Source organism: Myotis lucifugus, unplaced genomic scaffold (genome assembly GCF_000147115.1).
Source record: "Myotis lucifugus unplaced genomic scaffold, Myoluc2.0 scaffold_19, whole genome shotgun sequence".
Taxonomy (NCBI): Eukaryota; Metazoa; Chordata; class Mammalia; order Chiroptera; family Vespertilionidae; genus Myotis; species Myotis lucifugus.
This window is the reverse complement of record NW_005871067.1, coordinates 8,499,457-8,526,087: the sequence shown is the minus strand read 5'-3', so window position 1 is coordinate 8,526,087 and position 26,631 is coordinate 8,499,457. Positions and strand designations below refer to the sequence as shown.

Sequence of the window (26,631 nt, the reverse complement as noted above, 5' to 3'; positions counted from 1 at the left end):
AACCTTTCTATTCCATGTATTTATTTCAATTATTTTAAACCATTGCAATAAAAAGATTTAACATCCTGTTTTATAATAATAAATATTTCATTCCATAAGCAATTTGTGCAAAGTTATAGAGCAATTTAGTAGCAGAGCTAGGACCCAAAACCCTCCAGTTCTATTTTTAAAAGTCCACATTACATAATATATTTTCCTTTATCTTCCTCAAAATTATGGGTTTTTTTTGAAAAATAAAAAAGGAAGAAAAAAGTATGTATAATATAGTACAATTGTGTTTTTTTTAAAAGGAGAAAAATACGATCTCTATCAGTACTTTTTATATGTACAAAAAAACTCTAGAAGAAATTTGAAATGAGTAACAGTGGCTGCCTCTGGGAGGAGGGAAAAACTTGCTAGATGGAGGACAGGAATGGGAGGCTCTCCATATTAGGCCTTTTCATACTTAAAAGAAAACAACTATGTGAATGTACTACATATTCAGAACATTAAATGTGTTCTTAAATGAACATATACAAAAGGCTTAGTGCTTCTTTAAGTCACTGGAATCATCTGCAAAGCCTACTTCCTGTGCTAAGAACCAGGAATCAGGCAGGCACCTTCTTTGTGGAGTGATGCATATGTATGTGTATGTATATATATTTTACTGGGTTCTAACACTCATGACTCTCCCCTCCCACATCTAACACTTAATCAACAGCAACAAAATAATAACTAGTACCAGCTCACTATATGCCATGCACTTTTTAAGTGTTTATACATGTTACAACCATTTAATTCTTACAACAAACCTATGAAGTAAAGTAATCATTATCCTCCTTTTAAGATAAAGAAAATAAGGCACAGAAAGATAACTTGCTCAAGGTCAAAGTTGGGGAGCTGAAGTCAGGCATTATGGTACCCACCCTCACTTATACCACAAAATTACTCCATTACAATTAGACCTTGTTTCTCAAAAAGAAAAAAGCCTTGTAAAAATTCATGTGTTTCCTGAGAGGATTCACAGGGCACGTCTTTTAGACATTGTCTTTAACTCCTCTAAAATGGCAAACTGTCACCTTGGAGACCATAAAATCCATGAATATGACAACATAGTAATAGTGCTAAGCGGGGAGGGGTTAGGATGCTCAGGTGTTCCAGAGCAACAGGTACTTGCTGAGTGAAGGCTATCAGTGCCCAAATGCTCAGGGAGAGTTGGAATGGTTATGGTGACTTTGATAGAATAACAAGGCAATTTTACCAGCTCTCCATCTTGGCAATAGAAAAACTCTCAGACAACACTTTGGAGGGGATCAAAGACACAAAATGGTTTCCTTTCGGAGAAAGCAGCCCATTCCTTGGGATCTGACCTAAGGACTTGGCTTATCCATGTGAATAATCTGATGGAACCACCAGCTTGTATTTATAGCTACCCTGAGGGATGCCAGCCAGTCTTTGTCATCACTAGTACATTTGAGAAGGAACACCTCCTGCTCTTTCCCTCTGCAGTGAGCTGAGCAATGATACTGCTAAAACAGGTGCCAAAGCACTGCGCCCTTCCTCCTCCCCCCACCTCCACTTCCAACCTTTAGCTTGGCACTTGCCTTTAAGCTCACCAACTTTGCTGCTTCTATTTTTTCCTTCTAATTCCCAAGGCCAAATTCAAGTTCACCCAACAAATCTTTATTACTTGGCCTCATTCAAGGTGTTATAGGGGATATGAGAACATAACACTGGAGCCAGTCTGCTTAGGTTCGGATCCCAGCTCTACCACTTTATAGCTGTGGAATAATTGGGCAACTTAGCCCCTCTGTGTCTATTTTGTCACCTCTAAAAGAGAGATAATAATACCTACCTTATTGGCTTGCTATGAATTAATTAGTTAATATATGTAAAGTACTTAGAATGATGCTGGCACATCATAAGTACCTTACAAATGTTAGCTATTAGTATTAGAAGACATGGCCCCCACCCCACACAAAAGGCTTTCATCCAATTAGAGAGACAATATACAAAACACCCCTAAAACAGTTAAAGAACAAACAAGAATTAACATAGTGAAATGAATGGTTCAGCTATTAAGTGTAAGAAACTAACTGAAAAAATAAACATCATTATAATAGTAAGAGTAGCCAGCGAAGGCTGCATAGGACAAATTGGCTGAGCAGTAAGCTGAGATATGAGGGATAAATAGACAAATGAAGTACAAGGGAGAACACAGGGCCTGAGAAGGTTTGGAGATAAAGCTGATCAGCAGTAACAACAGTCATGAGTCTAGATAGGAGACTTGAAAAGAGGGGGAGGGATGTAGATCTAGGTTTACTCTGCAGTTGGAAATATAATTAGACAAACCTTTAGAGGTCAGAGATGGAGCTGGAGATTGGAGGTCATTAGTTAAAGATGACCATTGAATCCATGAGAGGAGAAAAATTCACATGTGGAAAGGGAAGAGCTGTGGACAAAGCCTTGAGGGTACAATTCCAGTCTGAGGCCAAAAGAAAAACCAGCTAAAGGAACAGAAAAGCAAGAGTTAGAGAGGTTAGAGAGAGAGGAAGGTGCCCCAAAAAAAGGGATGATGCTGTACTGCATTTGGAAAATAAGCCTTTTACTTAAAAGTATGAATTTTTTTTTCCTAGAAAAAAACTCTCTGAGGGCGAAAAACCTATTGGTTACCTATATAAGAACCATATAATTTGGTTTTCTGGCTAAGGAACCTCTCTATATAAATAATTACATGTTATTTTTTAGGTAGTTTCCTAAACAAGACATCATAGGGAAAAAAGTAATAATTCTTGGATGTTATCTAATCTAATAAAAGAGAAACATGCAAATTGACCACACCTCCACTATGCCCAAGCCACGCCCACCAGCCAATCAGAGCGACTATATGCAAATTAACCCAACCAAGATGGCGGCCGGCAGCCACGGAGCTGGAGCAAACAGGAGGCTTGGTTGCCCCGGTGATGGAGGAAGCCAAGCTTCCCGCCTGCCCTGGCTGGCTGCGGAGCGCTCAAGGCAACAAAGTTTCAATTATAGAAGATAAATAAATCCCAGATACCTGCTTCCAGCAGGCCTCCACTGGGAGCTTGGGTGGCTGGGGGCGGTGGCCAGCCTGCAAACAGCCATCAGCCCCTCATCCAGGATGGCCAGGCACCCCAGCGGGGACCCCCACCCTGAAGGGCTGTGGCCAGCCTGCAAACAGCCATCAGCCCCTCACCCAGGCTGGCCAGGCACCCCAGCACTGAAGGGGGTGTGGCCAGCCTGCAAACAGCCCTCAGCCCCTCACCCAGGCTGGCCAGGCACCCCAGCAGGACCCCTGCCCTGATCCGGGACACCCTTCAAGGCAAACCAGCCGGCCCCCACCCGTGCACCAGGCCTTTATCCTATATAGTAAAAGGGTAATATGCAAACTGACCCTAACAGCAGAACGACTGGGAATGACTGGACACTATGACACACACTGACCACCAAGGGGCAGACACTCAATGCAGGAGCTGCCCCCTGGTTGTCATTGCACTCCCACAGGGGAGCTCTTCTCAGCCACAAGCCAGGCTGACTGCTACCAGTAGAGCAGTGGTGGTGGGAGCCTCTCCTGCCTCCTCAGCAGCACTAACGATGTCCAACTGCAGCTTAGGCCTGCTCCCCACTGGCAAGTGGACATCCCCCGAGGGCTCCCGAGCTGCCAGAGGGATGTCTGACTGCCAGCTTAGGCCCGATTCCCCGGGGAGCAGGCCTAAGCCAGCAGGTGGTCAACCCCCGAGGGGTCCCAGATTGTGAGAGGGCACAGGCCGGGCTGAGGGACCCCCCCGGCCAGTGCACAAATTTTTGTGCACCAGGCCTCTAGTTAGTAATAAAATTGTTTATAATATTCTCATGTCTTTTTAATCTATGCTATATCTGCAAATATGTCTCCATTTTAGTCATATTATTATTTTCTTCTTTTTCATGATTACTGTCACGAAAGCTTAATATAATTTGATTACATTTTAATGACTTTTAATAGATAAATTATATATATGAAAGTACATACTTGAAATAGTGTTTTTGTTAAATTTACACCCCTCCATCCCCATCCCATTTGGCAACTTGTTTTCTATATCTCTGAGTCTGTTGATGCTTTGCTCCATTTATTCATTTGTTTTCTTAGATTCCACATATAAGTGAAATCATACAGTACAGTAAAACCTCAATATAAGTGAATAATTCAGGCAAGGGGTATCCATTAAAGCTGAAAATCTTTTATATAATAAAGCAGGTTTGCCTAATGGGTATGTTAAAAAATCGACAATTGGTTAGTTTACCTGCTTTTACTTATGTAGACACATTTATGTAATTAAAATTAAGTATGTATGAAAAAGTTAATTTCACAGAAGTTTTTTATGTGTATTATAGTAATTTAAATGTATACTGAATAGGTCTAGTAAATGCGTGCATTGGCTAGTCACCTTGAGTAAACAAATGCACAGGACTGGGACATGGCTTAGCGAATGTCAGAGCATAGGCTGGCACATGTTAAAATTGTGGCAGAAAGTCACGCCACATGACACAGAACCAATTACCACACGAGATTTGGTGTGACCAGTTTCTAATCATTTGCTGAGCACTGTTTACCAGCTTTGACTCCTGGATTTAAATATGTAGACTTATAGATATGTAATATCTATTTATGTCAGCAAAATTACTACAGTGTTTTTTCAACAAATAACAGTGAATTGAGGAACCAAGATGGCAGCGTAGGTAAATGCCTGTACTCACTGCCTCCCATAACCACATCAAAATTACACCTAAAATACAAACAACCATCATACAGAACTACCTGAAAGCTGGCTGAATGGAAGTCTTACAACTAGAGAAATAAAGAAGAAAGCGCATTGAAATTGGTAGGAGGGGTGAAGGTGCAGAACAGGCTGGTCCAACCCACATGTGCGACATTTTTTTAATCAGAAGGGAGATTTCCAAGGCTTCCTGTGAGAAGCAGGAGGTCCCAGTCACACACCAGACCCCCAGCCCAAGGTTCCAGAGCTGTGAAGAGAAGTTTCTGTAACTGTAGGCTGTAAAAATCAGCAGGTATTATGGCTGAGTGACACAGATGTTGCTGGAGTCTCAAGTGTTCCTCTTAAAGGGCCTGCACATGAACTTATATGGTCCTGCTTCTTCTGAATTCAGGGCTGGGCAGCAGCTTTGGAGGAACCCAGGGACTTACCAGAAAGAACTGGACTATCTGTCATTGGGGCAGGAATGCAGGGGATGGCTTTCTCCCAGACAGGGGTGATCGCAGGGGTCATTGTTCCTGTGCTGGGACCTCCACCATCATAGAGCTGACTGGCAGCCATATCAGAGTTTCCATAAGCGTGGACCAAACTATTTGCTCCACCCTGGTGATTCCCTGAGATGCCACCCCATCTGATTTACAGCCCCACCCAAGTTGTCTGAAGCTGTTTTTCCATATGAATGGCCTGTCCTGGCTCAGGCTTCAGACTTTGGTAAAATCTCTGAAACAAGCAGCAGCTGGAGTCAGCATACCCCAAACCTATCACTTAGAGGCCCAAGACCTAGCACTAGCACCAGCCTGCCTTGCTTCGTGGCTGGGCCTTGCCTGGGCACTTCCTAGCTCAATACAAGTAGCAGCCATCTGAAGATCACTCTGTAGCTCCTGCTGGGTGGCCCCAGGCAGTGGCTGACTTCGCACCTCCCAGGAGGCCCCAGAGCCAGTGCACCTGGTGGATAGCTTCAGATCATAACAGATTATAATTTTATGCATCCATAAGTGATACACTCAAGAGGCAGACACAGTGAGCACTAAAGCCCCATTAAAGCTGGTCCTACTCCATAGGGGTGTCTCCTGCATATAAGTTCTTCCATTGCAGACATAGCTGATCCTCACAGCCAATTGGCCTGGAGATCAATTCCTCTCAGTGATAACAATAGCAATCAAAGCTCAACTATAACAAGACTATGCACATAGCCCACACAGGGACATACTAGAGTGCCCAGCTCAAGTGACTAGGGAGACTGAGCCACTGGGCCCTATTGAACACCTACTACTCCAATTCCAGGAGACATAGCAGCTCTACCTAATACATAGAAACACACATGGGGAAGCAGCCAAAATTCAAAGACAAAGAAACATGTTACAAATGAAAGAAATGGAAGCAAGCAAACTACTGGATACAGAGTTCAAATAAAGGTTACTCAAGAATCTTAATGAGAGCTTCAAGGGAATTATTAAAAGTGTCAAAGGACTTAGGGAGACTTTCAAGGATCTTAGTGAAATGTCAAAGGCATGAAAAAAGACCAGTCAGAAATTAAGCATACACTAACTGAAATAAAGAATAATTTACAGGCATTCAACAATAGAGTAGAGGATTCCGAGAATCAAATCAATGTTTTGGAATATAAGGAAGCAAAAAACAACCAATCAGAAGAGGGGAAAAAAATCTAAAAATATGAAGATAGTGTAAGGAGTCTCTGGGACAACGTCAAGCATACCAACATTCACATTATGGGAGTGCCAGAAAGAGAAGAGAGAGCAAGATATTGAAAATCTATTTGAAAAAATAATGACATAAAACTTCCACTACTTGGTGAAAGAAATAGACTTACAAGTCAGGAATCCCAGAGAGTCCCAAACAAGAGGAACCCAAAGAGGCCCACACCAAAACACATCATAATTAGAATGCCAAGGCTTAAAGACAAAGAGAGAATCTTAAAACCAGCAAGAAAAAAGCAGTTAGTTGCCTACAAAGAAGGGTTCATACGACCGACCGTCAGCTGATTTATCGACAGAAACTTTGCAGGCCAGAAGGGCGTGGCAAGAAATATTCAAAGTGATGAACAGCAAGGACCTACAACCAAGATTACTCTACCCTGCAAAGCTATTATTTAGAATTGAAGATAAAGAGCTTCACAGACAAGAAAAAGCTAAAGGAGTTCATCACACCAAACCAGTATGACATGAAATGTTGAAGGGTATCCTTTAAGAAGAGGAAGAGGAGGAGGAGAAGGAGGAGAGAAAAGAAGAAGAGAAGAAAATATGTACAATAAAATGGCAATAAATACATATCTATCAACAATTAAATCTGAAAATCAAACTAGAGAGGAAGGAAAAATGGCAGCTGAATAGGCAGACCTACTGTGCACCTTGTTCCAGGGCCAGTCTGGAAATACAACTATATTGGAGATCATTCACCTGGAATTACCAACTGAGATCCAGCTGAGGAGGGGACTTATATCAAAGAAGGACAGAAAACACCTGGAGATCAGAAGGAAGGATGAGGTTGCAAGAGGAGCAGACCCAGCTCCCAGGACTGTGGGCCAAGAGGGAAGAGGGAACTTCCTACTATGGGAGAGTCTGTTCCCTCAGAACATAGAGGCTCAGAGCCCAGGCTAGGATTCTCAGCCCAGAGCACCAAAGCCAAGATCTGCAACACATGTAACATCCAGCCATGAAAGGTGTAGGCTGTGGCTGAGTGTGGAGCCAGCAGACTAGAACCAGTGGGAAAGAAAGTCACAGTTTCAGTTTTGTTTTTTTTGTTTTTTCCCTCTCTCTAAACACAGAGCACAGGAGTTTTCATTTGCAACTACTAACCTGAGACTTCGGTGCAGGGACAGAGGCTCGGACTTGAGGGGACTGAGGAGAGGCTGGTGTGGGAAGCAGGGCAGGGAGACATGGAAAAGCAGTAGCCAGGAGTCCTGCATTTGGTTGTTCATATAGCTCCAAACCAAAACGGCCATTTATCCTGAGAGGAGCTAGCAGCTCCTAGTTGCCACAGGGAAGTTGATATAGGCTGATATAGAATACCTACATGCCACACCCTGCATTTTGAGCTTTTCAAAGAAAACAAAGACAGAGGCCAAGCTTACGGGTCGGAACAGTCCCAAGGAGCCCTCAGTGACTGGATTGAACGAGGCACCATCCACCCCATTATTCTTGGAACCAGATTGATAAAAATTCCGGGTTCCCAGCTGACTCCATTGGTCTCCATATAGGGATCTCTGTCCAGCCAATGGTAGAGTAATATTTTGGGCCTATTACAGAGGAGTAGGTCTGGGAAAGGAAAACACACCCACCTTATTCCATGATAGCTAAATAGCACCTCCCCCACCTAAAGCCCTTTCAGACACAGACTTTTGAGTGATTAAGATCGACAGCTGGCTAGCAAGAAAAAGCAGGCAGAGGCAAAGTCCAAGGAACCAGGGGAAGTTTGTTGACCCAGTTCTGGGCCCCATGCTGCTAACAAACCTACATTAGAGGGCAGATTGGCCTCTCCTGCTTGCAGTCAAGGCCTATGGAGACAGTCACAACTGGTGAATGAGTGGATGGCTTGTAACTTCAAGCAGGTTGCTGGAAGCCAAAAGACAGTGCCTTACAATGGTTAGCACCTAAGTACCTAAGAGGAAGCCCAGAATTTGCAAACAGAAGAGTGGGACCCAAAGCAAGCTCCCATGGGGCATTAAACTAGATTGAAACAAACATCACTTCTCTTTCTCTTCTTCTTTTTTTCTTTTCTTTTTTCTCCTCCCTTTTTTCTTCTTTTCTTTTTTTTTAGTTTTTCTCTTTCCTTTCTTTTTCCCCTTTTTAAATTTGTCTTCTTTATCTATTTGCATCATTGATTTGTTATTATTCTAGTCTCTGTTGTTTCATTCATATATCTAATTTTCCTCTTCTCTTTTCCTACTCATTTTTTTCTTACTTTTTTCTTTTCTTCCCTACACATCTTTTCTCTCTTTTCTTCCTCTTTTCTTTTTCTCCTGCTTTCTCATCTTTTTTCTTTTTCTTACTTTAGGTCTATCTGCTTTCTCTTCAATTTTCCTTTTCAAACATGTTTCTTATCTTTTCATTTCTTTTATCCCCACTTTATTCTAAAACATTTTACTTACCCTATTCCTCTAATTATTTATTCTTATGTTATTTCAACTCTGTATCTACATATTGTGCCCCGCCTTTTTTGTTGTTTTTTTATTTGTGCTTTTTTTGTTCATTTGTTTGTTTTGTTTTCTCCTCACAATTTTTTACTTTCCTTTTTCTGTCATTCTTGCTCTCTTTTCTCTTTCCTACTTGTCTCATCTCTAGTGGTTGCTTTTATTGTTGCTAGAGAGGTCTTGTTTACATTTTGTTTTGTTTCTTTTGTTTTGTGTTTTGTCTTGTTGTATTCTGTTCTGTTCGGTCAGCACCTCCATATCAGCTTACACAATGTGGTCAGGGGGTGAGCCACATAGTCAGCCAGCCTGAGAGGAGACTTCATCCATGAATGGGAGAATAACATTCAAGACCCAACTACAACAGGAGAACCCAAATAACTCAAGTATTGTGGCTTTCCTAGAGCACCCAGCTCAAGAGATCTAAGAGACTGCACCACTGGATCCCACACAAAGCACCTACTGCCACCCCACAAAATTGGGAGGCATAGCAGTTTGGTCTAATACATAGAAACAAATACAAAGGGAGAGCAAAAATTGGGAGGCAAAGAAACCATCAAATGAAAGAAAAGGAAGAATCTCCAGAAAAGGAACTAAATGACATGGAGGCAAGTAATTTGTCAGATAAAGAATTCAAAGTAAGGGTTATAAGAATGCTCAAAGATCTGAGTGAGAATTACAGGCAACTTAATGAGAATTATAAGGAGCTGAATGGAAAAACAATATGAGTAAGAATCAAGGGGAAATGAAGAATGACATAGCTGTAATAAAGAACATCCTGGCTCTTTCTCCGCCATCAAGGTGCACTCGTTCACTTCTCCTTCACAATTTCTTCCCAGAAGACTTTCAGGATCAAGAGGTTCCTGGCCAAGAAACAAAAGCAGAATCGGCCCATTCCCCAATGGATTTGGATGAAAACTGGTAATAAAATCAGGTACAACTCGAAGAGGAGATTTTGGAGAAGAACCAAACTGGGCCTATGAGAAATCACACATGAGAGATGACCCACATATTTATGCTGTATCCATGTTGCCTACACCCTTAAATGACTGAAAAGATGCTACTGTCTGGACAGTTGGGGCATTTTAATTGGAAGGTTAATGGACTAGTGATTTTGCTCTGTTGATTTTTCCCCCCTGAAATAGTAGGTTGGTTCAGTAATAAATGTGTGAGATCTCTAAAAAAAAAAAAAAAAAAAAAAAAAAGAACATCCTGGAAGAATTAAACAGTAGACTAGAAGAAGCTGAGAACTGAATCGGTGAATTAGAAGACAAGGTAGAAAAAACACCCAATCAGAACAACAATTGGAAAAAAAAAATTTAAAAAGCAGGAGGAGAGTTTAAGGGAGACTTGGGACAACATAAAACAAAACAACATCCACATAATAGGGGTGCCAGAAGGAGAAGAAGCTGAGGAAAGAATACAAAACCTGTTTGAAGAAAAAATGACAGAAAACTTCCCTGACTTGGGGAAGGAAAGAGTCACACAAGTTCAGGAATCACAGAGAGTCCCACACAAGATGAACCCAAAAAGACCCACACCAAGACACATCATAATGAAAATGGCAAACATTAAAGACAAAGAAAGAATCTTAAAGGCCGCCAGAGAGAGACAGAAAGTTACCTACAATGGAATTTCAATTATACTGTCAACTAATTTCTCAATAGAAACACTTCAGGCCAGAAGAAAGTGGCAGAAAGTATACAAAGTAATGAAAAGCAAGGAACTGAATCCAAGACTACTCTGTCCAGCAAGGCTGTCATTCAAAATTGAAGGTGAAATTAGAAGCTTCGCAGACAAAAATAGTCTAAAGGAGTTTAGTAATACCAAACCAGCAATACAAGAAATACTACAGGAACTGTTGTAAAAAGAAGGAATTGAAAGAGAGAGAGGAACACAGGCATAAAGAATAAAAATGGCCGAAACCGGTTTGGCTCAGTGGATAGAGCGTCAGCCTGCGGACTGAGGGGTCCCGGGTTTGATTCCGGTCGGGGGCATGTACCTGGGTTGTGGGCACATCCCCAGTAGGAGATGTGCAGGAGGCAGCTGATCGATGTTTCTAACTCTCTATCTCTCTCCCTTCCTCTCTGTAAAAAATCAATAAAATATATTTTTAAAAAAAAAGAATAAAAATGGCAACAAACAGGTACCTATCAATAATAACCTTAAATGTAAATGGATTAAATGCTCCAATCAAAAACCATAGGGTATCTGAATGGATAAGAAAGCATGACCCATATATATGCTGTCTACAAGAGACACACATCAGAACAAAGGACTCACACAGACTGAAAGTGAAGGGATGAAAAAAAAAATCTTCCAGGCAAATAGAAATGAAAAAAAGAAAGGCTGGAGTAGCAATTCTCATATCTGAAAATATTGACTTCAAAATGGAGGACATAACAAGAGATAAGGAAGGCCATTTTATAATACTAAAGGGATCAATACAACAAGAGGATATGACTCTGATAAACATAAACACACTCAATACAGGAGCATTCAAATACATTAAAAAAAAAACTTCTGGAGGATATCAAGGAAGAGATCAACAGAAATACAATGATAGTATGGGACTTTAACACCCCTGTAACATCACTGGATAGATTTTCTACACAAAAATCAACAAGGAAACAGTGATCCTAAACAACACACTAAATCAGATGGAATTAATTAACATTTTCAGAACATTTCACCCCAAAGTTACAGAATATACATTCTTCTCGAGTGCACATGGAACACTTTCAAAGATAGATCACATGTTAGGACACAAACTAAGACGATAAGTTCAAGAAGATTGAAATCATATCAAGCATCTTCTCAGATCACAATGGCATGAAATTTGAAATCAAATACAATAAAAATAATCAAAAACATTCAAACACATGGAGGCAAAATAGCATGCTATTAAACAAAGAATGGGTTACCAAAGAGATCAAAGAAGAAATAAAAAAATCCTGGAAACAAATGAAAATGAACACACAACAACCCAAGTCTATGCGACACAGTTAAAGCAGTACTGAGAGGGAAATTCATAGGATTACAGGCCTAACTCAAAAAAAAACAAGAAAAACTTTTGATAAGTTATCTAATCCTACAAATTAAAGAATTAGAAAGAGAACAATAAGAAAAGCCCAGAGTGAGCAGAAGAAAGGAAATAATAAAGATCAGAGTGGAAATAAATGACATAGAGATGAGAAAAACAATATAAAAGATCAATAAAACAAGAACTGGTTCTTTGAAAAGATAAACAGGATTAATGAACCTCTAGCCATACTCATCAAGAAACAGAGAGGACCCAAATAAACAAAATCAGAAACAAAATAGGGGAATGTGAAAGCCACAACCAGCATGGCTAGGGTTCAGGATCTGGAGAAGGGGCTACGCACAAATGAAGACACTAGATAAGAAATATAAATTTAGAAATCATGGGGGGGCAGGCGGAGAACCTTTCTCTAAGGGAAAGGCTTCATTGGGACCCAGGCCCTGTTAGCTTTTATTCAATTTTAGAATACACATCTTGCCCTTAGTCAGGCAGGCAATCTGGTAGCAGACAGACTATCTTAAAGGTCAGTAAATATTAGTAAAGATTTACTTTGAGACTATTAGGTCAGGAAATTGCTTGAGCTACCATTGTCTCGACAGAACAATTAGTGCATAGCTTTTAGCCCTTGCTAAAGCTCAAGGTCCATCAGCCTTCCAAGTTCCCTGTTGCACTTTCATGATAGTGTAGACAATGGATAGCTTCCAGCAAGGGAAGAAACAACTGACCCCACAGAAATATAAAAAATGGTAAAAATATTAGGAACAACTTCATTCCAACAAACTGGACAACCTGGACAAAATGGACATATTCCTAGAGAAATACAATCTTCCAAAACTCAATCAGCAAGAATTAAAAGACCTGAATAGACTGATAACTACTGATGAAATTGAAGCAGTAATAAAAAAATAAAATAAAATAAAAAACTTATAGCAAACAAAAGCCCTGGTCCAAACAGCTTCACAGGAGAGTTTTACCAATATTCAAAGAAAAACTAACACTTATCCTCCTCAAACTATTCCAAAAAAATTCCAGAGTAATGACAGTTTTACTTCCTCCTGTCATTATTTGAAGTAAGACTTCGAAGTTCTTTCTATGAGGTCAGAATTCCCCTAATTCCAAAACCAGTTAAAGACACTACAAAGAAAGAGAATTAAAACCCAATATCCCTGATAAACATATATGCTATAATGCTCAAGAAAATATTAGCAAACAGAATCCAGCAATATTTTAAAGAGGTCATACACCATGACCAAGTGGGATTTATCCCAGGGATGCAAGGCTAGTACAATATTCCCAAATCAATAAATGTGATACATCACATAAACAGATTGCAAGACAAAAATTACATGATCATATCAATTGATTCACAAAAAGCATGTGACAAAATCCAACACCCTTTTTTGATTAAAAAAAAAACTCTCAGCAAAGTGGGAATAGAGGGATCATACCTCAACATAACAAAAGCCATATATGACAAACCTACAGCCAACATCAAACTCAATGGGCAAAAACTAAAACCATTTCCCCTAAGAACAGGAACAAGACAGGGATGCCCACTTTCACTACTTTTGTTCAACATAGTACTGGAAGCCCTAGCCATAGTTATCAGGCAAGAAGAAGAAATAGAAGGCATCCAAATTGGAAAGGAGGAAGTAAAACTGTCATTATTTACAGATCACATGATATTGTACATAGAAAACCCTAAAGACTCCATCAAAAAACTACAAGATTTAATAAATGAATTCGGCAATGTACCAGGATACAAAATTAACACCCAGAAATCTATGGCATTTTTATACACCAATAATGAACCCTCAGAAAGAAAAACTTTTTTAAAATTCCATTTAATTTACGATTGTAAAAAAAATTACTATACTTATGAATAAACTTAACCAAGGAGGTAAAAGACCTGTACTTGGAAAACTACAGGATGTTGAAAAAGGAGATAGAGGAAGATATAAACAACTGGAAGAATATACCATGTTCATGGATTGGTAGAATCAATATCATTAAAATGTCCATACTACCCAAAGCAATCTATACATTCAATGCAATCCCTATTGAAATACCAAGGGCATATTTCACAGATCTAGAACAAACACTCCAACAATTTATATGGAACCAAAAAAGATCCAGTATAGCCACAGCTATCTTGAGAAAAAAGAACAAAGTTGGAGGGATCACAATACCAGATATCAAGCTATACTACAAAGCCTCTGTACTCAAAACAGCCTGGTACTGGCACAAGAACAGGCATATAGAGCAATGGAACAGAACAGAGAACCCAGAAATCGACCCAAGCCATTATGCTCAATTAATATTTGACAAAGGAGGCAAGTGCACATAATGAAGTCAAGACAGTTTCTCCAATAAATGGACTTGGGGAAAATTGGAAAGGTACATGCAAAAAAATAAAACTAGACTACCAACTTACACCATACACAAGAATAAACTCATAATGAATAAAAGACTTAAATGCAAGACATGAAACCATAAAAATCTTAGAAGCCATAGGCAGCAAAATCTCAGACATCTCATGTAGCAATATGTTTACCAATACATCTCCTAGGACAAAGGAAACTAAGGAGAAAATAAGCAAATTGAATTACATCAAAATAAAAAGCTTCTGTGCAGCAAAAGAAACCATTAACAAAATGACAAGAGAGCCCACTGCATGGAAGAACATATTTGCCAGTGATACATCTGATAAGGGGTTAATCTCCAAAATATATAGGAAACTCATATGGCTTAACAAAAGAAAGACAATCCAATTAAGGGTGGGCAAAAGACCTAAATAGACCCTCCTATAAAATAGACATACAGAAGGCCAAGAGAAATATGAAAACATGCTCAAAGTCACTAATCATCTGAGAGATGCAAATCAAAACAACGAGGTACCATCTCACACCTGTCAGAATGGCTATCATCAACAAATCAACAAACGACAAGTGCTGGCGAAGATGCGGAGAAAAGTACACTGCTGATGGAAATGCAGACTGGTGCAGCAGTTGTGGAAAACAGTATGGAGTTTCCTCAAAAATTAAAAATGGAACTCCTGTTTGGCCCAGTAATCCCACTACTAGGAATATATCTCAAGAAATCAGAAACACCAATAAGAAAGAATATATGTACCCCTATGTTCATAGCAGCACAATTTACAATAGCTAAGATTGGGAAACAGCCCAAGTGCCCATCAGCAGATGAGTGGATAAAAATTTCACACAATGGAATACTATGCAGCTGTGGAAAGGAAAGAACTTTTACCATTTGCAACAGCATGGATGGACTTGGAGAGTATTATGCTAAGAGAAATAAGCCAGTCAGAGAAAAACAAGTATCACATGATCTCACTTATATGTGGAATATAATGAACAAAATAAACTGAAGAACAAAATAGATCCAGAGATAGAAGCATGGAACAGACTGTCAAACCTCAGAGGGAAGGTGGGGGAGGAGGGGTGGGAAGGAAGAGATCAACCAAAGAAATGTATGCATATATGCATAACCCACACAGACAATAGGGTGGTAAAGGTCTGGCGTGGGGGATAGGTTTGGGTAGAGGAGATCAATTGGGGGGAGGGGAGGGGACATATGTAGTACAGTGGGGCCTTGACTTACGAGTGTCCCGACTAACGAGTTTTTCGAGATACGAGCCGTCTCTCGGCCGATTTTTTGCTTTGAGTTGTGAGCTAAAATTCAGGTTACGAGCCAGCTTCAGATACCCCACCGCTAGTTGGCGCAGCGAACGTCACAGTGAACGCCACAACATCAGCCCAGCATTACGTGTCTCACTCGTTCACTTTTTGATTTGATATACGAGTAATTTGAGTTACAAGCTCTGTCACGGAACGAATTAAACTCGTAAGTCAAGGCCCCACTGTACTTTCAACAATAAAGATATTTTTTAAATAAAAAAATAAAATAAAATTCAAAATAAATGAAGGAAATCTAATGAACAAAATAAACTGAGAAATAAAATAGAATCAGAGGCATGGATACATGAAACAGACTGATGAATCTCAGAGTGAAGGGATTAACCAAAGTTCTTATGTGCATATTTGCATTATCTATGGACGCAGATGGTGGGGTGGTGAAGGCCTGGGGTAGGGTGGGACCTGGGTGGAGGTGAGCAATGGGGAGAAAGAAAGAGGAAATCTGTAATACTCTCAACAATGAAAACTTTTAAAAAATAAAAATAATAAAAAAATAACAGTGAATTAATTACAAAAATAACCTGTTGACTTAATTATAAGCAAATTTTGGTTAAAAGTATTTTAAAACTAATAGGGTGGCTGGGCCAGTATGGCTCAGTGATTGAACATCAACCTATGAAATAGGAGGTAAGGGTTCAATTCCTGGTTAGGACACATGCCAGGGTTGTGGGCTCAATCCCCAGTGTGGGGCATGCAGGAAGCAGCCAATCAGTGAGTCTCTCTCATCATTGATGTTTCTATCTCTCTCTCCCTCTCCCTTCCTCTCTGAAATCAATAAAAATAATTTTTAATAATTAAATTTAATTAATGTTAATTTTCACATATGACATATGGACCAGAAATTTTGTCCCATTAAATCCAAAATCTGTTAAATTAATGTCCACAAAATCAAGGGTTTACTGTATTTGTCTTTCTCGGTCTCACTTATTTCACTTAGTATAATGCCTTCTAGGTCCATCCATGTTGTTGTAGGTGGCAAGATTTCATTCTTTCTTATTGCTGAATAATATTCCATTGTGTGTGTATGTATATATATCACATTTTCTTTATCTATTTGTCTATCAATGGACACCCAGATTTCTTTCATATCTTAGCTCTTATAAATAACTAGAGGCCCGGTGCATGAAATTCATGCATGAGTGGGGTCCCTAGGCCTGACAGGTGATCAGGGCTGATCAGGGCCCAAAGGCCCCAGCAGGGTTGGGAGAGAAGGTGATGGTGGCCAGGCCGGGTGCAGAAGGAACAGACACCAAACGCCAATGCTGCCCTCGGTGCCCCGTCACCCCACAGTTCCCCGCCTCCCCCCTCTCCTTCCCTCAGTGCCACACCACCACCGGGGGCCTGCTGGCCAGGGGAGGGGTAGGGGAGGGGCCAGGAAAGGTTTCAAATGTGCAGGAGGCAGCCAATCAATGATTCTCTATCATCATTGATGTTTCTATCTCTATTTCTCTCTTCAAAATCAATCAAATATATATTTTTTAAATGCAAGGTTTTTAGAGGAAGAAAGGTAGGGCAACGGAGTTATTGACAGGGGGCATTTGAGATCTTGCTCACATTTCAGATTGGATAACATAAGGTGGTCCTCAGGGGGTGACAGGTGAGGAGTGGCACTGGGTGGAGCAGGGCACTGCAGGCTGAGGAACAGGCTGTAATGACTGAGAATGTCTGACAGTGACACTGAGCACGTGTTGGGGCCATTGCTGGAATCATTCATCCTCAAGAGGTTTTCATTCCAATGGGAGGAGAAACATGGACATCAGAAGGCCTTTCTTAACCTAGAAGGTGAAGTGGGAGGCAGGAGTGGGCTGCTCTGCCCTCCAAGCCCACAGTATGCGAAGGGGTGGGCAGAAGCCAGAAGCTGGAGCTGACGTGGTGCTATTGGCCAGGGAGGCCAAAGCCACGCCCCCAAGAGCACACAGTCTAAGAAGGGGCAGGCAGGAAGCCAGTAGCTGAAAGTCAGAGCTGAGGCAGCCTGGCAGCACTACTGCGCTTCCTGCACGTCACTGGTGAGTCCCTGCAAGCCCGTGGCATGTCAGCCAGGCCATGCGGGGCCTAGGAAGGACTTTCCCTCCAGAGTCATTCTTCCCAGGGTAGCAGCGTCTGCCACTTTTTTTTTTCCTTTTCTTTTCTTTTTTCCCAATTTATTTTTTTTATTGGAAAGCAAGCTCTGGGCTTGTAGTTCCTGGGATCCCTGGGCCATAGCATGCGTCGCCAGGCCTCACTGCGCCCCCCTCCCCCTCCTCCTGGGTTGAGCGTCTGGCCCCTGGTGATCGTTCCAGTCGTTACACCCTTAGTGCTTTTATTATATAAGACTAGTGGCCCGGTGCTCGAAATTCACCCACATTAAAAGGGAATTAATTAGAGGAAATATTTTAATATTGCTATTTGCCTTTTCTCTATAATAGAAGTGTGAGAGATGAAAGGAAATTAGTAAAATGTATATGAAAACAGTATATAAATTTATTAATAAATAAACAGCAACAAAAAGATATAACAACAGAGGCATGATATAAAAACAACAAAAACATGATATGAAAACAAAAACATGATATAAAAACAACAGTGACGCAAACAATGACTGATAAAGTGATTAAACTTATTCTAATATCTCCCTATACACCACATTAAGAGTGAAAACACTTTCAGAGTGCTTGACTAATTTCCCTTGTGATGAAGTACTTAGAACTTTAACTGTAACGTCACATGCTCTTCAAACTCGAGAGAAAGCAATGTATAACTGACCATGTGCGAAAATGGGTTCAGGTAGGAATATGCCTACTTTGTCTAGAGTTTGTCCTTGTGATTTATTAATAGTCATCACAAATGCTGGCATCACAGGAAACTGTCATCGAATTAATTTAAATGGGAAGCCAGTGTCAGATGGGGACAAATCAATTCTTGGAATCAGAACAACCTCTCCCTCTGCAGATCCTGTTAATACTTCAGCTTCAGAGAACCAAGATGGTGGCATAGGTTAACGCCAGAGTTTGCTGCCTCGAACAACCACTTCAAAAATACAACTAAAAGACGGAACGGACATCATCCAGAACCACAGGAAGGCTGGCTGAGTGGAAGTTCTACAACTAGGAGGAAAGAGGAAACCATACGAGACTCAGAGGAGGCGCAGTGCTGAAGTGAAATACTAAGGTGCGGAGTGCATGTGGAGCGGGCCGGCGGCGGAGGGCGCAGTTGTTGTTTTCAATCGGGAGGGAGTTTCAGACTCTGAGCTCCAGATCCGGGCGAGTCTCTAGGGACCCAGACTCAAACGGGAGAAGCGGGAAGGCAGCTTTCTCTCCGAGGTTTGCAGCGGTTGCAGAGCCGCTGGGGACGGAACTGAGAGCAGCCATAACTGCTCGCTCCACCCGCCCTGTAGATCCCCTGGGATCTGCCCCGCCCAAGCCCTGCACAGAGGCATTTGCCGGATAGCCTCAGGCAAAGGCTAGATTAGCACCGCCCTAGAGATTCAGCACAGAAGCTCTCCCACTGCAGACACAGCTGACTCTCATAGCCAGTTAGCCTGGAGGTCAATTCACCCCCAGTATTGCCGACAACAATCAAGGCTTAACTACAACAAGACTGCGCACAAAGACCACAAGGGGGTGCACCAAGAAAGCATAAAAAATGCGGAGACAAAAAAACATGACAGAAATGGAGGATATAGAGCTAAAAAATGCACTTTTAAGGGCTTTCAATAATTTGCTAGAAACTGCCGATAAACTTGATGAGAGCCTCAAGAAATCTAATGAGACCCTCGATGTTGTGATAAAGAACCAACAAGAAATTAAGCATACACTGACTGAAATAAAGAATATTATACAGACACCCAACAGCAGACCAGAGGAGTGCAAGAATCAAGTCAAAGATCTGAAATGCGAAGAAGCAAAAAACACCCAACCAGAAAAGCAAAATGAAAAAAGAATCCGAAAATACGAAGATAGTGTAAGGAGCCTCTGGGACAGATTCAAGCGTACCAACATCAGAATTATAGGGGTGCCAGAAGATGAGAGACAGCAAGATATTGAAAACCTATTTGAAGAAATAATGACAGAAAACTTCCCCCACCTGGTGAAAGAAATGGACTTACAGGTCCAAGAAGCGCAGAGAACCCCAAACAAAAGGAATCCAAAGAGGACCACACCAAGACACATCATCATTAAAATGCCAAGAGCAAAAGACAAAGAGAGAATCTTAAAAGCAAAAGAGAAAGAAAGTCAATTACCTATAAGGGAATACCCATACGACTGTCAGCTGATTTCTCAACAGAAACTTTGCAGGCCAGAAGGGAGTGGCAAGAAATATTCAAAGTGATGAATAGCAAGAACCTACAACCAAGATTACTTTATCCAGCAAAGCTATCATTCAGAATTGAAGGTCAGATAAAGAGCTTCACAGATAAGGAAAAGCTAAAGGAGTTCATCACCACCAAACCAGTATTATACGAAATGCTGAAAGGTATCCTTTAAGAAGAGGAAGAAGAAGAAAAGGGTAAAGATACAAATTATGAACAACAAACATGCATCTATCAACAAGTGAATCTAAGAATCAAGTGAATAAATAATCTGATGTACAGAATGAACTGGTGATTATAATAGAATCAGTGACATAGAAAGGGAATGGACTGACTATTCTTGGGGGGGAAAGGGGTGTGGGAGATTCGGGAAGAGACTGGACAAAAATCGTGCACCTATGGATGAGGACAGTGGGTGGGGAGTGAGGGCGGAGGGTGGGGCGGGAACTGAGAGGAGAGGAGTTATGGGGGGAAAAAAGAGGAACAAATGTATTAATCTGAACAATAAAGATTTAATTAAAAAAAATACTTCAGCTTCAATAATGTTAGGTCGTAATCTTTTGATAATAAATCTGGTACCATTACAAAGACCCCATATACTATTAAGATTTCTCAATAGCATGATGATTGCACCCACTTTCAATTTTAATTTATGACATAGCATTCCCGAAGGAGTAATACTATTAAGAAATTCGATGGGAAAATTTTCCTTTTCAGCATCATCTGTGGAATCAATGGGATCATCACTCAAATATGTGTGAAAATCTCTGAGTATATCCAAAATTTCTTCATTTACTTTTTGAAGGTGCTCATTTTTTGGACAAAGAATTGCATTTTTAGATATATTTTTAATATTATCTATAGATATAGTATTTCCAAAGGTAGCTTCAATAATAGATCCATTACAAATCATTTCACAGGGGATTTCAATAATATCCATTCCTAAATGAAAACTGCTATCAAGTTTGCCATCTCCAAGTTTTACTAACCATCCACTATAAGCAGAATCCTCTGATCTCATATTTATTGTAAGAGACAACTTTCTGAAACATCCCCAAACATTGCAGTACTTTAAACTTGTTTGTATTATGGCCGATCACATAGTATGCGGTATAATACTGAGACATTATCAAAAATCCCCTCCAAGAAGGAGAACTTTCCCACCAAATACAACATTAAATTCATAATTTCTCTTAGTAATCTGCCTGTGGCATTTATAGCATGACTGGATGCCATGGTGCATTCATCAATAATGAGAAGTTGGGCCTTTTTAATAGTTTTAGCAACTTCACTGTTTATATCGAGTCTAGAAATTGAAGTTTTATTTAATGGAATGGGTAATTTATATTGGGAATGAAAGGTGCTTCCACCAAGAAGTAAATTTGCAGCAATTCCTGTAGACGCTGTGGGTAAAACAGTACCACCACGACCTCTAATATAATGAATTAAAACTTTATAAAGATATGCCTCCATGCTCTGAGGGCCGGTTCCTGCCTCAAACCTCGCCCTTACCAGAAACAGCTCGGGGAGGGCACAGCTGTTGCTAAGAGGACCCAGGACTCAGTGCATCCACGTTCTGAGGGCAGGTTCCTGCCTGAAACCTTGCCCTCGCAGGAAACAGCTCGGGGAGGGCACAGCCGTTTCCAAGATGACCCCGGCAGGACTGACCTCCTTCCGGTTGGTCGAGCTTCGGATGTGACGCGTTACACCCAGGGTTTTTATATAAATAGATACTACATGAACATAGGGATCCATATATCTTTCAAATTAGTGTTTTTTTATTTCTTCAGATACTCAGAAGTGGGATTGCTGGGTCATAAGGTAGTTCTACTTTTAATTTTTTTGAGGAACTTTCATAGTGTTTTCCATTGTGGCTATATAAGTTTATAGTCCCACCAACAGTGCACAAAGGTTCCCTTTCCTCCACACCCTCACCAGATGTTATTGTTAAAGTGACTTTTTTCTGTACTGGCATACTTCTGCAAAAATGCTTTTGTTTTTCAATCAAGTCTCCAAATATTATCTTATGCTGTCATTCCCACCTCAGATGGTACAAAAGTGACAAGGGAATGTTAAAAGTTTCAAAGAGGCTCTTGAAAAATAGCAGCTGGGGAAGAGTGTTAAATATGAGCTTGGCAGTCAGAGAAAGATAAATATCACATCATCTCACTCATTTGTGTAATATAATGAACAACATAAAGTGATGAACAAAAATAGACCCAGAGACAGAGAAAGACCAAACAGACCATCAAACCTCAGAGGGAAGGCAGGGGAGGGCAGGGGTCGGGGGAGAGAGAGGGTGGGGGTGGGTAAGAGATCAACCAAAGGCCATATATGCATGTGTATTAGCATAACCAATGAACACGGACACTGGGGCAGTGGGGGGTTCTCCTGGGGGGTGGGAGTGGCCAGGGAGGGGTCGATGGGGGAAAAAGGAGACACATGTAATACTTTAAACAAACAAAAAAATTGTAATATGAAAAAAATTAAACTTAAAAAATCAGCCCTCAACTATTAAATTACAAGACAATTAATAATTCATTTTTACTAATGCAGATAATTCCTCTGGGTCATTTACAATGAATATGGCAGTGCAGTAGAGCCAACATAAATTCATTTTTTCAAGTCAGTCATTATTTTTCTAAGAATCTGGATAGATGTAGGTAACCTCACATACTGTGGAAGGAAAGAAAAACAATGTTTCAGACATAAAACACACACACACACACAAAATATGAGCTTGGGTCAGTATTAAAATTAGAAGTGGGTCATAAAATCCCACTATTGAGATCTGGCCTTATTGATAAAGTGAGCACTATGGGCTCCCCAGCACTCACTGACACCTCAAGCTCTTCAGTCACCGCAGAAAAGAATAACCTGCACAGTCCCTGCTTTCCCCTCTCCTAGATCATCCCCACTTTCTCTAGAAAAGGACTCCTCATGGAGCCAGCTAATTCATCTCATGCATATACCAGTCTGTCTGCAAACTGCTATTTTTTACAAGTTCTCAAACTCTTGGGCTACCAAGAGGTTTTGATGTTTAAAAAAAATTAAAACTGAAAGATAATCAACCAATATTAACAATGCTTATCTCTGAGGGGTAAGAGCACAAGTCCTATATATTTTTTTAATATTTTCTAAAATATATATGCATTGCTTTAAGATAAGAAAAATATATGTTGTTTTATCAAGAGACCTAGAGGCTGGCAAACAATGTCTAGATCCCTGCACAGAGATGGATTTCATAGACTGCTAGAGACAATATGCCCATTGCCTTTAATTTAGCTTCTTCCCAGTCGATATACTAAGGTTTCCATATGGAGAAAAGAAAAGGGCCCAACCTTTTTCTTTCAAACACTCCATGTATTAAGTTCTATAGAGGTGCTACAGCAGGGTGGTGAGCAAGGCCTTGGCCAGCCTGCAGGAAGCTTGCCTAAGGAAGCCAGAGAATAAGAGCATCAGATTATAACAGGCCCTACCTATGGGTGTTGGTAATAAAAGTCCTTTAGCCCAGAGGCTTTCCCATGCAAGATAGGAAAAGAGGGTGAAGTAGTGGATAGTTGCCCTATTTGCAATTCATGTCAGGTCTTCCTCTTTCTGCCATTTCTTCTGGCAGATTTAACCAGATAGCAGAGGATGCTTTAATGCCATTCTACATTTAGAAAATATTGAATGTCCAGAGCAGGGGTCCTCAAACTACGGCCCGCGGGCCACATGCAAATACAAATATTGTATTTGTTCCCATTTTGTTTTTTTATTTCAAAATAAGATATGTGCAGTGTGCATAGGAATTTGTTCATAGTTTTTTTTTAAACTATAGTCCGGCCCTCCAACGGTCTGAGGGACAGTGAACTGGCCCCCTGTTTAAAAAGTTTGAGGACCCCTGGTCCAGAGTTTGAAAGGCCTACTCTTATCTCTCCACTGTGGCTGTGGTAGTTACCAGGCAGGCTATGCAGACTGCTCTATGTTTGCCAGAAAATAAGAGGAAAGAGGCATGACCATTACCTGTTATCTTAAACTCAGGGTTACTGTGCTTCTAAGCTTAGGAGAGGGTAGAGAGGTTTTAATATGGTAAAAAAGGGAATGGGCATGGGGCTTATACACTGTCACCCAACCACACAATGGAATACCTCACAGCTAATAAGAATGAGACAATTCTACATGAGCTGATAAGAAACAGTTTACCCCAAATTAACTCTTTTTAAGTGTGACAGAGTGCATAATGTGTGTAGTATCCAATCATCTATGTAAGAGAAAGAAAAGCTTAATATCAGAGATTAGCTCTGGAAGGGTAAACAAACTAACAACAGTGGAGGCCTCTGGGTAGGAAACTGGGGGATATGGAATAGGGGTAGAAAAAAAAGACTTTCTATGAATACCCTTTTGAAACTTTTGAATTCGGTACCATATTTTTTAAAATATATTTTTATTGATTTCAGAGAGAGGAAGGGAGAGGGAGAAAGAGAGAGAAACATCACTGATAAGAGAGAATCACTGATCAGCTGCCTCCTACACGCCCCCCACTGGGATTACAGCCTGCAACCGGGTCAATGTGCCCCGACCGGGAATTGAATGGTCCACCTTTCACTCCTGAGTTCCTTCTCTGACTAGGAAGGTAGGTGGGTTCCTGGTTCATAGGTTGACACTCTTCTACGGAGCCACGCCAACCGGGCTGTACCATATATTTTAAAATGTATTTTTAAACAGTCTACATACACTTCATAAGTAGGATCTCAATTATTAATCAAAAGCGCGGTATGAACTCACTCACAGATGAGAACACTGAGTCTGAGAGAGGTTCAATCACTTTTCAACAGTCACACAACCAGAGAGTGGTGGAATGAGGATTCAAACCTGACTCTTAAACATGGCATTGACCATACTTCCCAGCTTCAAAGAACTCACGGTTCCTGGAGGCAACAAAAAATGTCACAACTATGAGGCCATGGAGACACTACCACAGAAAGGACATGAAATAGGGGCTGGAAGCAGGGAGCATTAACACATACATGCAGAGAAAAAACCAAGATGGTGGCATAGGTAAACACTGGAAATTGCTACCTCCCACAACAACTTCAAAAATACAACTAAAAGACAAAACGGACATCATCCAGAACCACAGGAAGGCTGGCTGAGTGGAAATTCTACAACTAGAAGGAAAGAGAAAAAGCACACTGAGGCTCAGAGGAGGTGCGGAAGTAAAGTACAGAGGTACAGAGGCGCACGTGGAAAGGGCTGGCAGCTGAGGACGCGGCGCACATGGAAAGGGCTGGCAGCTGAGGACATGGTTGTCTTTTTCAATCGGGAGGGAGTCTCAAGCTCCCGACTGCTCTGAACTCCAGTTCCAGGCGAGTCTCTGGGGACCCAGACTCATACGGGGAGAAACTGGACTGTCTGGCAGCGGGCAGAACTCGAGGGCGGCTTTCTCTCAGAGGTGCTTGCAGTGATTACCAGGACACTGAGAAGCGGGGCCTCTTAGGGCAGGTCTGAGGAGCAGCCATAGCTCTTTGCTCCACCCTGTTGATTCCCTGAGACTCCGCCCCACCCAAGCTGTGCGCAGAGGCTTTTGCATATGAAAGGACTGGCCCTTTGCAATCTAAAATTACCTGACAAACTACAGCTGGGTCAGAGAAACCCAGAACATCCAAAAGAAGGCCCAAGGCCCCACAGCAGCTTGCACTGCTTCACAGCTGGGCTCCTGCTGGGTAGCCTCAGGCAGAGGCTAAATTAGCACCTCCTTAGAAATCCAAGAGCCAGTGTACCCAGTGGTCAGAGTGGGACCATCCAGATTACAACTCCTCAGATCCATAAGGGACACACTCAGGGGGAAGACTCAGTGAGCACCAAAGCCCCACTGAAGCAAGTCTTGCCTCAGAAGGGTGTCTCCAGCACAGAAGTTCTCCCACCGTAGACGCAGCTCATTCTCATAGCCAATTGCCCTGGAGGTCAATTCCTCCCAGTGATACCTACAACAATCAAGGCTTAACTACAACAAGACTGTGCACACAGCCCACAAAGGGGTGCACCAAGAGTGTCCACCTCCGATAATTGGGGAGGCTGACCCACTGGGCCCTACAGGACACCTAGCACACAAAGCCACTCTATCAACACAGGGAAGCAGCCAAAATGCGGAGACAAAGAAACAGGTCACAAATGACAGAAATGGAGGAAAGCAAACTACTGGATATAGAGTTCAAAACCACACTTATAAGGTTTTTCAAGAATTTTCTAGAAACCGCCAATAAATTTAGTAAGACCCTCAATAAGTCTAGTGAGACCGCCAATAAATTTAGTGAGACCCTCAAGAAATCTAGTGAGACCCTCGAGGACATGAAAAAGGACCAACTAGAAATTAAGCATACACTGACTGAAATAAAGAATATTATACAGAGTTCCAACAGCAGACCAGAGGAGTGCAAGAATCAAGTCAAAGATTTGAAATACAAAGAAGCAAAAAACACCCAACCGGAAAAGCAAAATGAAAAAAGAATCCAAAAATATGAAGATAGTGTAAGGAGCCTCTGAGACAACTTTAAGCGTACCAACATCCGAATTATAGGGGTTCCAGAAGAAGAGAGAGAGCAAGATATTGAAAACCTATTTGAAGAAATAATGACAGAAAACTTCCCCTACCTGGTGAAAGAAATAGACTTACAAGTCCAGGAAGCACAGAGAACCCCAAACAAAAG

The 26,631-nt window shown here is 41.1% G+C and overlaps 1 protein-coding gene and 1 pseudogene across 4 annotated transcripts in view; one reads left to right on the top strand and one right to left on the bottom strand.

Annotated features, from left to right (window-relative positions):
- Positions 1-26,631, bottom strand: part of PEX26 (peroxisomal biogenesis factor 26) — a 43,349-nt gene that overhangs the window by 6,065 nt on the left and 10,653 nt on the right. Inside the window, exons 6-7 of one of the 4 annotated variants that reach the window (XM_023751238.1) lie at positions 23,284-23,375; positions 22,473-22,618 (exon numbers count right to left, since the gene is read on the bottom strand). The exons of 2 other annotated variants lie outside the window; for them this stretch is intronic. In XM_023751238.1, the coding sequence (XP_023607006.1) occupies positions 23,293-23,375 (83 nt within the window). In that variant the 3' untranslated portion in view covers positions 22,473-22,618; positions 23,284-23,292. Of the gene's footprint in view, positions 1-22,461; positions 22,619-23,283; positions 23,376-26,631 lie in introns of those variants that run through there. One more of the 4 variants, XM_023751242.1, reaches the window with a different exon arrangement.
- On the top strand, positions 9,552-9,925 carry LOC102427711 (annotated as a pseudogene).